General features: G+C 38.6%; 1 protein-coding gene across 2 annotated transcripts in view; it reads left to right on the top strand.

Moving 5' to 3' along the window:
- Nucleotides 1–16183, top strand: part of Mnd1 (meiotic nuclear divisions 1) — a 77137-nt gene that overhangs the window by 19890 nt on the left and 41064 nt on the right. For both annotated transcript variants that reach the window (XM_034500868.2, XM_034500867.2), the window contains exon 5: nucleotides 14908–14982. In XM_034500868.2, coding sequence (XP_034356759.2) covers nucleotides 14908–14982 — 75 coding nt within the window. The remainder of the gene's footprint in view (nucleotides 1–14907; nucleotides 14983–16183) is intronic.

Below are 16183 nucleotides of genomic sequence, written 5' to 3'. Positions count from 1 at the left end.
CTTGTCTCTTGAGGACAGACATTCTTACAGGAAATTTGAAAATTAAATCAGGAAATATATTTTTCTCCTTTGCATTTTGATTGTATATGTTGATCATTATTGGAGACAGTGAAGGACTCACAGTTATAATTTGTTTTAACTTTACCATGTTCTAAGATGACAGCCAACTGTGAGCTGTCCATGTCATGTGTTAACCTCACAGAGATTTGCCGTGTGCTGCTGTAGATCCTCTAAGTATAAGGAATAGGTGATCTGTGCCTAGAGAATTGGCAGTTTCCTTGGTAAGGCGTAGTTATCTAACTTACTTGGAAATAATTAACAAGAAACTATAAAAATATACCTGTATAATTTTTAATATGGTAGTGGCAAATGCTAAACTTTGCTGTGTATTCTGTAATACAGTTTAAGCAAAGGCAAGGCTCTTAAAAAATTTTAAATGGCATTTATCTATTTATTAGTATGCGCATTCATTTTGAATGTGTGCGGCATATGGATATGCCATAGCACATGTGTGTGTTCATTCATTTGTGTGTATAGGGATATATATATATATATATATGTCATAGCACATGTTCATTCGTGTGTATGGAAGTGTGTGTATGTGCCATAGCACATGTATAGAAATCAAAAAACAACACGGGTCAATTCTCACCTTTTGCCATGTGGAAGGTGGTCAGACTTGGTGGCAAGTGCCTTCCCAAGCTGAGAAATCTCACATCCAAAGAAAAGGCTTTTATAAATATGTACAGTTAATAAAGAGTTCTTAGAAACTGTTGTTTTAAGCTGAAAGGTGGGATGGGTTTAAATCAGTGTTTCTCAACCTTCCTAATGCCCTGATCCTGTAATAGGTTTCCGGCTGTGGTAATCCTCAACCATAAGTTATTTTGTTGTTACTTCCTAACTGTAAGTTTGCTACTGTTACAAATTATAATATTAATATCTGATATACAGAATGTCTGACATGTAACACCCAGAGAGGCCACGACCCACAGATTGAGAACCACTGATTTAAATGAAAGGTGGAGATGTCTGAAGAGGCATTGAGGGCTGCTGGTGACTGCTTCGGGGGGTTAGTTAAGAGCTCATGAGTGTTATACATCCTATGATTCTTATACCTGTGTGAGGCATCAGCATTGTTAATAACTGTGTTTTACATATCTAGGTTGAATAACTTGCCCAAGGAGACACTATTAGGAGGTGGTAAAGGAAGATTTGCATCTGTGTTTTCAGTGTGTGGCCTATGCTGTTAAGAGAAGACAAACAATTGCATTCAGTGCATAGTTGACATTTAGCTTAGGAAGAATGTGCAGTGACTTGTTTGTTATGTGGTCATGGAAGCATAAAGTTGGAAGTCACATTGAGGTCAGACTATTATGGGATGTCTTAGTGGTTGGTTTCATTATGTACACCAAGCAGAGGAAACTCAAAATTTCCTGTCAGAATAATTTTTTTTTCTAACTTGGTTAAAACAATTAGATTATAAGCTTTAGAAGACAGTGTTGTTATTTTCTCTCCCTTTGTTTAATATGGTTAAGATATTACCGATTTTGCTGAAAATAATTCACAGTATAGTAATTATTTCTACAAAGCTAAAGTAATTATCTAGTTTGGACTGAAGAAACGATTTTTAAACTGGCCCCTAGAATAGCTGTGATGCAGTTGTGGTCTCATAAATTAAAGTGCTTCGTAGGCAGAAAAAGTTTCCTTTAGAGATGCTGCAAATACCAAGACACATTGCTATCTCATTTCTTTTGAAATTCATGTTTGGATATTTGATACCAGAAGCAGCGATTTTAGCTAAAGTGACAGTAGAAATGACTAGATCCCTCTCACAAGTCATTGTTGTAATGACTCTGTGTGTAGCCTGAAGAAACTCCCAAGTGAAGTGACATTTCTCTGTATCCTAAAAGATGTAAAGAAATTGTTAGGGGGCTAGAGAGAGATGGCTCAGCAGTTAGGAATTCATTCTGTTCTTACAAAAACCTGAATTATGTTCTAGCACCCATACCTCATGGCTCACAACCCCTTGTAACTCAAGCTCCAGGGGATCCAACACCTCTGGCCTCCAAGGGCACCTGGACTCAAGTGCAAATGACCTCCTTCCAATATAATTAAAAGTAAAATAATTGTTGAAACTCAAGAATGGCCTTGAAGTTAATTCTTAAGGCAATCATCCTGACTTCAGTCTTATAAAGGATGACAGCTCTGACACATCACATGGAGGAGCTTGGCTTGGGCAGCAAGACTAGCGGACAGGTTCTCACCTTGTCTCGATCCCCTACTTAGTCTGAGAGAGTCTATGCCCAAGTGAGGAGTGTGTACAGTGTGTGTATGTGTCTTTCAGGGATGTACCATGATAGTTCCCCTTGTATTGGACATGAAGTTGTAGCCGGACTAAAAACAGAAAGTGGAACTGAAGTTGCTGAGGTCTGGAGGTGGGCAGGAGGTCTTGTTGAACAGATGAGCAGTTCTGGAGATTGGTTACAACGCCTGAATGCACTTAGCAGTACTGAGTTGTACACTTAGAGGTTAAGTGTAGGAAACGTTGTATCCACTTTATTGACACTTTACAAGTCAAAGCATTATTTTAAATTTATAATTAAAACATGTGACTTCTTAAAAATAAGAATTTAATTAGCATGGCAGTAGCTATATGGCAGTATTCAATGGGTTTTTTAGACTGGTACGAATTAGGTAGTTGCTCCCCCAGAACTTTTGTAGTTCTTTATTTGGGATTTGGTTTAGAGGCTAGTTCAGGCAAGCCTTTCTAAGAGTTGGGGTGTAGTAAGCATTTCATTCTGAAAGCAAAAGAACATGAAGCTCAATTTTGTTGTGTTAGTTTTAGAGACAGTGAGAGATGTTCTCAATTTGGAGCCACCGCCACTGCCGCCGCGGCCGTCAGTGTTTAGAAATAGGCATATAGAGATCTTCACAGCTAAAATTGAGTGTTCAAAAACTAGGTCTACTTTTGGACTATGTAGATAACTAGAATTTTTTTTTTTAAATAAAGACAGACACTACCTCTGCTGAAATTCATTCGGTGAATGTTTGCCGTGGCAAGCCTTATGAGTGATGTGCAGGACATAAAGTAAGACCCTCGGCAGCACATCACGTGATCCATCGTGATCCATCATGGTCCACACAGTGTTGTTACCACAGTCATGAAGAGTGATATTGTTACTTACTTCCATCTAACAAAATACTTGAAGTAAATAGCTTGAGGGGAAAAGGATTTTCAGTAGTTCTTCCCATGGCAACAGTGCAGTCCAAAACGGCTGACAGCGTCGGCCGTCACAGAGACTGTATTTGCACTCCTCTGTAGCATGAAGAAGCCTTTGTGTAGTTAGAACCACCACAGCAGATAGTGTTTCAGGGAAGGGACTATAGCTTGCTCATCTTTTGTTGGCAGCATGTAAGGCAGTAATTGAGATACATAGAGATATGTGAGGTGCTGAACAGACACATTAGTTACTGTGCCCCTGCCTGACTTCAGCTACATCACAACCTGGGTTCAGTCCCAAGTGTTCTGCACTTGGTCCAGGAGCCTTGTCCCTGCCCTCGGTTTCCCTGTCCTTCTATTTGATAACATAGAGCATTAAAAATGATTTCTACCAAGAAGTCATGATTATTGGAACCCTGGTGTAATCTTGACTTTTTAAAAAACTTAGCTTTGGGAATGAATATTATATGGGAACAATTAAGTGTGTATTTTTAACTTCATCATTTCATTTTTCTACCATTTTGTCTGAATTATACTTGACAGGATCCCATGTAACAGATGCCATGTGTTACTGAAAAGGAGGTTCTGTAATCAAAAGAATTTGGAACCCTGAGTTCACAAAAGTAACTAATTTGAATTCTCTGAGGCTTTAATATGCAAATCCTCCTTATCATGTTTCCTTGAGACATTAGGATTCCATGAAACAAACTTTAGTAAATTCTGTCTAACTTTATGCCCTCTCAGAGTTTGAATACATCCCAGGTTGACACCTGAAATAATCTCAGCTTGCTGATCACATTCCAGCTTGTGTAGACCTCTGCTGGTGTCACCAGGTTATGTGAGTCTTTTCCTGATTAAATACACCTGAACTGAGGCTCTGAACGAGCCCAGCTAACATTCCTCTCACCAGGCACTCAGGAGCAGCCAACTAGGTTAGTGGGTTTGTAGTGTCTGTTTTACAGATTATACATTTTTTTTCTAGCCAGTTAGCTTACTTCAGATCTGTCTCTGATAGACAGCAAGCAGGAAGTCCACATTTGCCCTGATAGTTTAAAAATAGTCACATTGGCATTTTTCTAAAATAAATTTGTATATTATTTACTTAAAACTAAATACTATTACTATTCTTAAAACATTTAAAATTTTTATTTTTAATTATTTGTATATGTATGTGGCTGTGTCAGATCTTCTGGAGCTGGAGTTATAGGCAGCTTGGGTCTTGTAGAAGAGCAGTGCACCCTCCTAAAGTCTGAGCTGTCTCCCTCTCCTGCTCTATTGTTGACATTCTTATGTATGTGTAAACAAATGAGAGAAAAGTAATTCAAATTGGCTTACAAACTAGGGATTCATTATCTTATCTGAGGTAAGAAGCTAGAGGTAGCCTTCTCTAGGGTGGCTAATTGCACTACACTTTATCTAGACTGCCTTTGACACTTGGCTTTCCTGTTTGGTTCTAAGTACTTACTGAGACTGCTAAGTCCTCTCTCAACAGTGCCCAGAGAATAGACTGCCCATCCCCCACCCCTCCCTCTTTTCCTCCTTCTCCCATTCTCTCTCTTCACCCTCCACCCATCCCTCATCTTTTATACAAGAGGAAAATGTCAACATGCACCCTTGCCCAAGCAGGCTTCTGTTCATTTCTCATTGGCTAAGTCTGAGCTGACAGACTTACACTGAAGGATTGTTCTGGGGAGCATCCTGTTCTTTTGGAGCACATTACCACTCCAGTCTGAACAGAAATCGGAGCTCTGTTAAGAAAGAAAGGCTCTGGAGAAGCAACTAAGGTTCTGCCAAATAGCATCCATATGCATTTAAAGCCTTTTAAGCTGGGCATCCCAGCTGCTCAGAAGGCTGAGGTAGGAGGGTATTTAGAGGCCACCCTGGACAACACAGCAAGCCTCTGTCCCTCCACCTCAAACGAAGGCATGCTTTTAAGTTCAGTATTATTACTGAGATCTCTTGTTGACCCAGAGAACTGAGTTAAATACTGTTTGCAGAGATAGGGTGACTCGAATATTGGAGATGGGAGAAGAAAATATGCACGCATTTTATGGATAAACAGTTTGAAATAGTTAAATAGTCAATGGTTACAGCTGTTGAAGTATATGAATTCGATACCACTTTTAAGTTATCAGAGATTTAAGAAGTGTTGACTGTTTGCTTGCTCTTGTGGTAGGTAGCTTCAGGCGAGGCTTCCAGACTTCCCTAAAAATTACTCTTCTTTGCTGTAGGAGCTTCATGGCATGGTTGAAAAGGATGACTAGCTATCAAATTCTATAGTCCATGCTCTAAACACTCTTCTGTTTCCTAGGAGATAGAGGTTTGTAAGCGTCATTCTACAAAACTACATTCCCCTGTAAGTCAGTCTGGAAAAGACCCAGTCCACAAGAGCCAGGCCGGAAATGCCCTGCCACCAGGTGGCGGCAGAGTGTCAAAAGCATGCTGCCATTAAAACTCTCATTTCAGTTTGTTGGCCCTATTTTGCCCCCAAAAGGCTTTATAGATTTTTAGTATTTACATTCTAATAGCAACTCTAGCTGCTCTGTGCTTATAGATATTTCATAAAAATTAACCCGTTAGCTGCATTTGTGTTTAAACTAAACTTCTGACTCAAGGGCATGGTTCAGACTTAAGATTGTACTGGATTGAATTCAGATATAGAGTCTTACCAGTTCCCTAGTATTTGTATTTATTTATAACCATGACTTGCCTACATTATAATTATTTTTAATCCACTTAACTTTAGATTAGATACAAAACAGTTTTCAACTTTGTAATTTGTTGATCTTCGTATTTTCAAGGCTACACGTTTACGTGTTGACTAAACTTTAACACTTCAATTCACTTCAAACGGTAGTCTAGTTGGTATCATTGCCTGTCTCTTAGTAACACCAAAACAAATTTGAACCTTAATAAATAAATGAAGGAAAGTACAACACACTTGCTAGGACAGTGGGGCAGTGTACACTTGAGTGAGGACATCCAGTATAAAAACATCAGTTTGTGTCTGTCTAAGTAATTGATGATGACCGACATCCACCTGAGTTTTACTAATAATTTTTAATTTATTAAATAAAATTTAATAAAGGACCAGGAATATATTTGAGAGGAGGAACCAGCAATAGAAAGTGCTCAACTTATTGTCCAGCCCACTGCTCCTTGCAGCGTAATCACTAAGCTTTTCTTGCTTAAGAGGTTAGATTTGTGCCTGTCAGAAAACTGAACAAATACAGTGTTGCTGTAGTTGAATGTTGATGTTGCTAGGAATAGACCAGAGTAAGGCTGTGTGGAGAAGCCTCCATGGAACCCATGTGAGGGATGGCTGTGAAGACTGTCTCCACAGAGTTATCAGCTGACCTCTGTACACATCTGTGATGTGCACAACCACTCATGCATAGCATAAATAAGGTTTTAACAATGAAAAATACATCTGGATTGAGGGTGTAACTTGGCTTTAGATTGCATATTTAGCATACTTAAGAGTCTGGGTTCAATTCTCAGGACTACAAGGAAAAAACTTGATTCATAAAAATGTGAAGATTTATTAAATGTCAACAACTAAAATCAATCTAAGGGGTTGGGTGGATCAGGGTGTAAAGCACTTGCCATACATTCATAAGGACCTGAGTTCAAATCTCCAGAACACATGAAAAACTGGGTGAGACAGCATATCCCTGTGACTCCCAAATAGCCACTGTACAGCTCAGCAGAGACATGCTGTCCCTGGAAGCTTGGGGACATTTGCCTGGCAGATGCAGAAGTAAACAAAGAGGCCCTGTCTCCAGGTGGAAAGTGAGGACTGACTTTAATGCTTGCTGTCTGACCTCCAGAGTATCATGGCAAGTATATGTGCACCTGGCACGGACACATGCATGTGCACATACATACATCATATGTGCACAAACATATATGTGCACAAAGGCTAAAAAGATTAAAGAAATAAAATGAGAGCAGTAATACACGTGGCTTTTCTTGTATAAGATCAGCAACCTTTTAGATGATGGCAGTATCCACTCTGGGGGAACTTGTGGGGAATTAGCTTATTCTTTACTGCTGGGAAATGTCAAAACTCCAAAAACATAAGTCCAACATTTATGCCACAGCCAGTGGGATAGACATTATCACAATAAAAGAAAATAAATGTTAGCAAGGTATGGAGAATTTGAAGTAAGGACTCAAAGAGTACACCAGTGTCCATAACAGTGTTCTTCACAGTGGAGGAGATGATACTAAGATAAATGGCCATCAGTAAGTATATAAAAATGTGGTATACACACAGAACACAATTTTGTTCAGCCTTAAAAAGGAATGGAATTTTGCTGTGGGATAGAGCATAGATGATTCTTGAAACATGCTAAATAAAAGGAGCCAGATACAGAAAGACAGATATTTTGTGATCCTATTTATGTCAGGTGTTTAGGCAAGGCTAAAGCAGACAGGTAGTAACATAGCAGAAGGGACAGGAGAACAGGAATTTGTCACTAGTGGATAGTTTGTTTGGAATGATGAACGTGTTCTGCAACAGAAAGTAGCCATGGATGTGCATCAACAGCCTGAGTGTATATAATGTCATTGAACAAAATATGTTAAAGGATTCATTTTATGTCTCTTTTCCACAATTAAAAATTTTTAAAAGAAGATGGAGTGATGGCTTAGCAGCTAAGAATATTGGCTGCTCTTGCAAAGGACCCAGATTTGGTTCCCAGCACCCACCTGGTGGCTCATAGCTACCTATAACTCCAGTTCCAAGGGATCCAATGCCTTTTTCTAGCCTCCATGGGCACCTTGCACATACCACCAGGTGAGACACATATACATGCAGGCACACACGCATACACATGGCCACTAGTGACCCCAGATGCTGGGAGGGACAGAGCAAAGGAACTGTCCATCTGTGGCTACTGGGAGTAGAAATTGTGCAGTTTATCAGTTTCTTATTAAAGTAAATGTACTTTTACCCTATGACCCAATAGTTATATTTGTTAGTATTTACCAAAGTGAGCTGAAAACGTACATTGGTACACAATCTGTACAGACATTTATTGTAAGGTTTATTTATAATTACAGTTGGGAACAACTAGAGTGTTTAGCAGCTTAATGGAGGAACAAACTGTAAGTTACCCAGATACTTGGATATTATTCACTGATGAAAAAAATTAGTTATCATAAACCATAGGACAGTTTGGGGTTCCGTGGGGTTTTAATGCATATTGCTAAGTGAAAGAAGCCAGGCTAGGGGGAGGAAGGGCTGACTAGATAAAGCACAGGGAATTTTGACCAGTGAAACTATTCTGTGAGACTGGAATGGTGGGTGTGTTTCCTAAAACCCTCAGGGTACACGACAGCAGTGTTGGATCCTAATGTACCCTGGACTTCAATGACAGTAATGTCAATACATTCATAAATCTTGATAAATCTACCATTTCATGTAAGATTTGATAGCGAGGAGGCTGTTTATATGTAAGGTTAGGATGTGTGAGAACATCTTTATCGTGTGTTCAACTCTCTGTGAACCTAAAACTGCTCTGAAAAACAAACATTTCTAAAATAACGTAGACCTGTTGGACTCGGTTGTGCATGCCTAAATAGTATATTCCAGGTTTTCCAGTTCTACATAGTGAGAGCCTGTCTAATATAAATAAAGAGCACACACACACATGTACACACACATGTACACACACGTGTATATATTTATACACATTTGAAATTTATCTGAACATAGGGATTGTAAAGTGTTATGCAAAGGCCAGTCTGGGTTACATTTTGAAATGTTACCTGTGTTGATCTGTGTCTGAATGTAAAGCCACAGGACGCACTTAGTAAGAAGGTATGCAGTGGGACTGTTGTATTTTTTAATGTGTATTTTCATGTCTAGAGACAGGGCAGTCTCCAGTGTGGTCATAGAATATTGTGTTAGAGCCTCAAATCTAAAAATGAAACCTGTTTTTCCTAGGCACAGGTAGTTTACTATTCTAAGAGCTCTTTGCTCTGGCATTCTAGGCTGTAAAAGTGATTATCATTAGTCTAGTGAAATATGGAGATAGATTTAGTATAATATATAGTTGATTCTGGTTTTACTTTATAAAAATATACCAGAATAGTTTGGTCTTTAGAGGAATTTTGTGGTGAATACCTTTTGAAAATATAATACCTTTTTAAGTTTTTTTGTAAGTGTGGACTTTTGGTTTCTAAATACAGAGAGATATGGAGATATTTTCTAGTTCAAAGTACAATATATAGCAGTCATTTTCTTTTTCTTAGGAGCTAGGTTATATTTTATATTAACATAAATATATTGATATTTTATGTATTTCAGTTGGTTTTGCCACTCAGAGAAAACAAAATTTTATTTAGATCAGTATTTCTCAAAATTGTGGACCCGTAAAATTAGCGAGATCAGTGTCATCTAAGAAATTTATAAACAGAAATTCTTGTGACTATAGCTCAGTGGCAGTGTTTGCCTGGTGCTCAGAGAGCTGTGGGCGGAGCCGCACCACTCTTCTAGTTGGAAGCTTAGGAGGTAGAACAGCTGCCTGCTAAAGGACTGTGGGCTCACCGACCCATATTCAGTGGCGGAACATCTCAGTTCATTCCTCTCAGAGTCCTGGTTTGATTTAATTCACAGGGCCTATTAGGAAGTATAGCATAACTTCTTACAGATCAAAACAAGCAGAAACCTAAAACCAGAACAGAGTCCTCAGCCTGATGGCAACAGCAGCCTGACAAGAGCTGAGACCACGGGTTAGGCTTGGGTCAGTGTTTGCAGACTAACAAGGACCAGCAACCTTCAGCAGAAGCATCTGTGATCCTATCATTTAGATTGTGTCTGAATTACCAAGGTACTTAACATGATAAGTCAGGAATGTAGTGCTTCATGTTACCTCAGGATTATAAATAGACATTTACCTGAGGGTTTCATTCAATATATATATGGTATGTTAGCATGTTTTACATAATTATTAACTTTAAGGCTAATGTGTCTGATTTATTTTATAAATAATTTCCATGTTTTTAAATATGTGCACGTATTACTTTAATTAGAGAATTCCCCTGTTTCTGAATTGAAGTGATGTAAACATTTAAAGATCATTTCAGGTAGATCTTTAAGGGTGTAGAATATTAACTTTTAAACTTGGAGGTTAAAAAAAAAATAAATTGGAATCTTCACTGAAGAACTGGATCTTGTTGCTAAATTTAAAGTCTTGAAGCTTGTTTTGGCTCGGCAAGCTGCCACGTGTGTTTTGTTCTAACTTAAGATAGTGTCTCTAGAAGGGACACAACTGTTGGGCTGCCGATGTCTGTTTGGCTTGTTGACTTGTGCTCTTTCAGAGCTGGAGCCTGGAGAAGCAGGAAAAGGTGCTTCCTGCTCACACTTTGAAAAGTAGAGGAGCCCCACAGTAGAGCTACCCACCTTCTAAAGATGCTGTTTCTGAATTTTAAGCAAGACTGATATTTAAATATTCATCTCCCTCTATATAGCTAGATTTATACTGTGAGAAGTCAGTTTCTTCTCAACTAATAAACTAAGTGAATGCAGCCCTCAGTTACTTTCCAGATGTCTATGACTCCAGAGTGACAGAGGTGTGGAAGACATGGAAGACACTAAGAAAGCTTCTCTTCAAATGAGTCTGAAGTTTCTTAGCTTACAGTAAAAGATGTGGTAGACACTGGGTATTGGGACTTTGCTGTGATTACTTATTTACTCACAGACTCAGGTGCGAGTAACAAGTTTTGAGGGGTCAGGAGGACTCTGAAATTTGTCAGTCTTTTCTAGAGGTATGCTTGTAGGTTTTCCATACTCACTGTCTGGATGACTTCCACATGGAATTTATCTGCTTTTTAAGCCGAATAAAATGAATACATTAGTTAATTAACCAATTAAACATGTCTAGAATTGGCGGCAGGTAACAGAGTCTTTGTCTTCTGAGAGTTTAATGTGTGGAGTGCAGCAGATCTTAGCTCCCTTATCGGGAACAAGTGAGATACTCTTGAACTCCGCAGGTCTACACGAAACAACTTATGGTAGTTTGGAGTGACCTTAGTCAAAGTGAAATGAAATTTAAACAGAGATTTTTAAAGGAGATATTTTTGAGTTTTCAAATCCAATTTCTGACTAAAATAAATTGAGGTAAAGGTTATTTGTAGACAGAGATGGAAAAGAGCTAAAGATTATGTAAAAGTGTTGAAGATGTATTACTCAGGGTTGGGTGTGGTGTGTCTTTAGTCCCAACACCAGGGGAAACAGGGTCAGAGTATTCTCTGTGAGTCCCAGGCTAGTGAGGCCTACATAGTGAGACCTTGTCTCAGAAGAACAAAAATTTTATTTTTATTTTTTATTTTTTTTTGAGGGGAAAGGAGAAGAAACTTTATTTTTTTGGCAGTTTTTTTTTTTTGTTGGATATTTTATTTACATTTCAGATGCCATCCCCTTTCCCCATTTCCCCTCCCTAGAAAACCCCTATCCCATTCTCCCTTCTCCTTTTTGCTTTTATACAATTTTTTTAATTTTTACAATTTTTTAAAATGTTAACCAATGGCTTTAAAAATTTGGTAATGCTCAATATCAGTCAGAAGTGTAACCTAATACCCAACCTAGATATATCAACTATCTTTGACTGGTGGAGACATGTGAACATCTGCCTCCATGTCTGGCCCCCCTCTCTCTTTCTCTCTCATCACCTAGCTCCTCCTCTCCTTCTCCTCCTCCTCTCCTTACTCCTCCCACCTTAGCTCCTCCTACATATCACCCTTCCTGTTAAAATAAAACTTTTCTCTCAAATACAGTTAGAACATAACTATACCAATTTATGTCAGTAAGGTGCAAGATATACCTAATACCCAGTCCATCATTTTATTGATTAAGCAGAACCTCTGCCATCTCTCCTAAATAAAAGACTTAGTTCTGAACCTGGCTTTTTTTTTTCCCCCCCTTGGCTTTAGAATGAATGTCAGCTGAAAACCATCCTCTCAAATCTTTTCTCTCAAAGTAAATAGCTGGGATTGGCAATGAGACTATAAGTTTTCAACCCCATCAGAAATCTAGAATGACTGAGTTAACTGAAATTATGGGAAGCACAAAGCATAGCTTCTAAATCATAGCAAATTTATAGAGACCGCTGAACACCTGGACAGTCCCTATACTACAGAACGTTGGAGCATCCGATCTTCAGCCTTCTGGCCCAGAATCATCTGACAGACCAAGTGATGCAGAATTATTAAGGGCTGATTACTCTTGGCAGATATAATCAGTTGACTATTCTGCAAGTTTGTCCTTTTCTGGACAGTGATTTGTCTGTAGATGGAAAGAGGCAATTCTTGCCTAGTGGCTGACTCACCACAATTGGAATAACTCCAAAGATGCTCAATTTCTTCTTAGAATCCAAGACAGGAAGCTGTCAGGAGCAGACAGGTCTCTAATCAAAATGAACATTAATACAGAAATGTTTGTAACGTCAATTCTGTGGATTTCTGATGTTTTGAAAACCAACTATTTATGTAAGGCAATCTGCAATCTGGACTGTTGTCTGTTAACTCCTCTCAGCTATTTCTAAATAAAATATAGAAAATACCCTAACAATGAACTCAAAGCCATGAATTTGCTATAGGCCCTTAACTCACAGGCTGACTATCTCAAATAAGTTAAAAAAGTTAAAGAAGGACTGGGTCTAAGCCTTATATTCCTAAATGTGTTGTACAGGTGTAATGCCTATGATTGTAACAATATTCATCTCACTTTTATATTAATAAGAAGCTCGTACCAATGAAAACCTTAAATTTGAAATTGAAGTAAATTTTGTACCATTTAAGAAATAACTTCATCTTAATAACAGTTATACTTATTTCTACCAATAGGTTATGGCTATGCAATAAATCCTAGCTAATCCTCCCTGTTTCACCAAAACCACTACTTTTCACTAGAAAGACAGCCCAATATTAACCACCTCAGTCCCCAAGCCCAGGGAATAGGGGCGCCGACTCTTCATTAACTTCTTCAAGCTGATTATGGGTGTTGAGATATTAGAAGAGGGGTTGGGGGAAGAGTAAATTGATAAGCCTCTGGCACTGTGGCTTCACTGCATCCAGCTGGGATTCCAGGACATCTGAGGTTTGAGCAGGTTTGCTCAGCTTGCCTGATGAGTAGATACACCAAGGCTATGTATTCTGCAATATACAATTCTCAAAACAAATTTTAGTATCAAGATAATTGTTTTTTTGAATTCTGGAATCTAGTCTTCTCAGGGCCTGCCTCTGTCATGTCTAATCCATATAATTCTGGGAGTTTCTATGAGGGTGTGCTCCCACCATCCTCCCATTTTTGCCTTTCTGCTCTCAATTTTCCCAACATCAGGGAATCCAAACTTTCAGGCACCTAGGCCCTCCACTTCCACTGATGCCTAATCTCTTACCCCATTCCCCCCCTCCAATTACTTTGAGGGTGTGCTCCCACCATCCTTTCATTCCCGCCTCCCTGCGCTTGCAATTCCCCAACACTAGGGAATTCAAACTTTCAGGTACCAAGACTGTCCACTTCCATTGATGCCTGGCAAGGCCACCCTCAACTACCTATACAGGTGGAGCCATGAGTACCCCCCTTTGTGTTCTGGGGCTGGAGATTTTAGAATGGCTACTCCAGCTTGTTTCTTAGGACCATTTGCTTGAAAAATTGTTTTCCAGCCTTTTACTCTAAGGTAGAGTCTGTCTTTGCACTGAGGTGGGTTTCCTGTATGCAGTAAAATGCTGGGTCCTGTTTATGTATCCAGTCCATTAGCCTATGTCTTTTAATTGGGGAACTGAGTCCATTGATGTTAAGAGATATTAAGGAACAGCAAAAATTTTTTAAAATTAAAGGTGTTAGTTTTTGGATGAAATAAGAAAACATTTAGTTTCTGTGCAGGCTAATTTTATGTTAGCTTTACACAAGCTAGTCATCTGAGAGGAGAGAACCCCCAATTGAGAAAATGCCATCATAAGCATTTAGCAGTTCTCAATCTGTGGATTTTAAATGACCCTCTCACAGGGGTCACCTAAGACCATTGAAAAACACAGATATTTATATTAAAATTCAAAACAGTAGCAAAACTACAGTTATGAAGTAGCAATGAAAATAATTTTATGGTTGAGGGTTACCACAACATGAAGAGCCATAAAGGGTTGCAGCATTAGGAAGGCTGAGAGCCACTGCCACTGCTGTAGAACATTTTCTTAATTGATGGGGATTAATTACTAATTAATTAATAGATGGGGAGGGCCCAGCCCATTGTGGATGATGCTATCCTCAGCCATTGGTAATGGGCTTTATTAGAAAGCAGGCTGAGCGTGCTTCGAAGAATACCATTTCATGGCCTCTGCATCAGTTCCTGCCCCCAGGAACTGCTCTGAGTTCTTGTCCTGTATCCTTCAGTGATGGTCGTAGAGGTGGACACATAACCCAAGTAAAGCCTTTCCTCCACAAATTCCTTTTGGTCATGGTGTTTTATCATAGCAATAGTAACCCTAACTAGGACACTTTTTAAAAATTTTACTCTAATGATTCATAATTTTTTTCAAATTAGAAAAATTTTCAGTGTAGCCTTTAATATTTTTTTCTAACACAGAGCTGGGCCAGGAAGTCTATTTCATTTTGTCTTCTAAAGGCATCTTTCCGGCAGTTTCTCAGCAGCTCATCTCATGTTTGATTTTCTCTCTAGCTGTCAGAGGGAAGCCAGAAGCATGCAGACTTACAGAAGAACATTGAGAAGGCTAGAGTTGGCCGGCAAGAGACGGTAGGTTTGTGTTCTAAAAGTTATGTAATATGTGATAATACAAGTGTGTGTGTGTGTGTGTGTATGTATGTATGTATGTATGTATGTATGTATGTATTAGTACAGAATAGAAACATAAATCCTAGAGCCAGGCTGCCTGAGTTTGAAAATCTTCTAAATTCTCTGTTCTTAATTTTCTCAGTTGTTATATGGGGAATAATAAAAAATGTTTCATTAGGTTATTGTGTGGATTAAGCTTGTTAATATTCACAAAGCTTAAAGGAATATCTGTTATATAGAAAGCCCTAGTAAATACTTATGTACATTTTTTAAGAGTTGTAAAATCTTTTGGCACATAAATGAAAACGGTCAACATAATATTCTTGTGATGGCTGTTCTTGGTCATTAGCTTGACTACATCTGGAATTAAATAAAACCCAAGTGATTGGGTATACTTGTGAGGGATTTTTTTTTTCCTTAATTAAATTATTTGAAGTGGGAAGACCCGCTTTTAATCCAGATCTTTGAGGTGGGAAGATCCACTTTTAATCTGAGCCACACCTTCTAGTAGCAGCCTATCTAAAGGAAGAAAGAAGCTTGCTCTTTTTGCCTGCTTGCCTTCACTCTAATTGGCAAGTTCATTTCTTCAGTGGCATTAGAGCCTACTTCAGGATTCCAGTGTATACTGAAGACCAGCTGAGACAACCAGCCTCATGGACGGAACAGCTTCTGGATTCTCGGACTTTCTGTTGATAAACAGCCATTGTTCAACTAGATAGATCATAGTTTGTAAGCCACTCTAACAAATCCCTCCCTTCCTCTCTTTCCGTGTGTGTGTGTGTGTGTGTGTATACATAGGAGTATATATGTGTGGTGTGTGTGTTCATCCTATCAGTTGTTTCTCTAGAGAATCCTAACTAATACAGATTTGGTACCAGAAATGATTCCAGAGCAACAGAAGTATAAGAATGAGTTTAAAAGCATCTAGAATAGGTTTTCAAATTACTGATACCTACAGTTATTGAAACCTCTCCTAGACACTTAAAATAGTATTGAAAGCCTATAGTATGAAATATTTTATAGACAAATGCATTTGATTATTCACCAGCTATGAGAGGCAACAATTTTAAATGGTGTCAAAAGTTGTTTGAATGGTTGGCTGAAGCATATGTCAAAAGATGGCCTACTGAAAAGAAGTTAAATGTGCCTAATATCCCTTGGC

The sequence above is a fragment of the Arvicanthis niloticus genome, chromosome 4, assembly GCF_011762505.2.
Source record: "Arvicanthis niloticus isolate mArvNil1 chromosome 4, mArvNil1.pat.X, whole genome shotgun sequence".
NCBI lineage: Eukaryota > Metazoa > Chordata > Mammalia > Rodentia > Muridae > Arvicanthis > Arvicanthis niloticus.
This window is presented reverse-complemented; position numbering and strand designations above follow the sequence as displayed.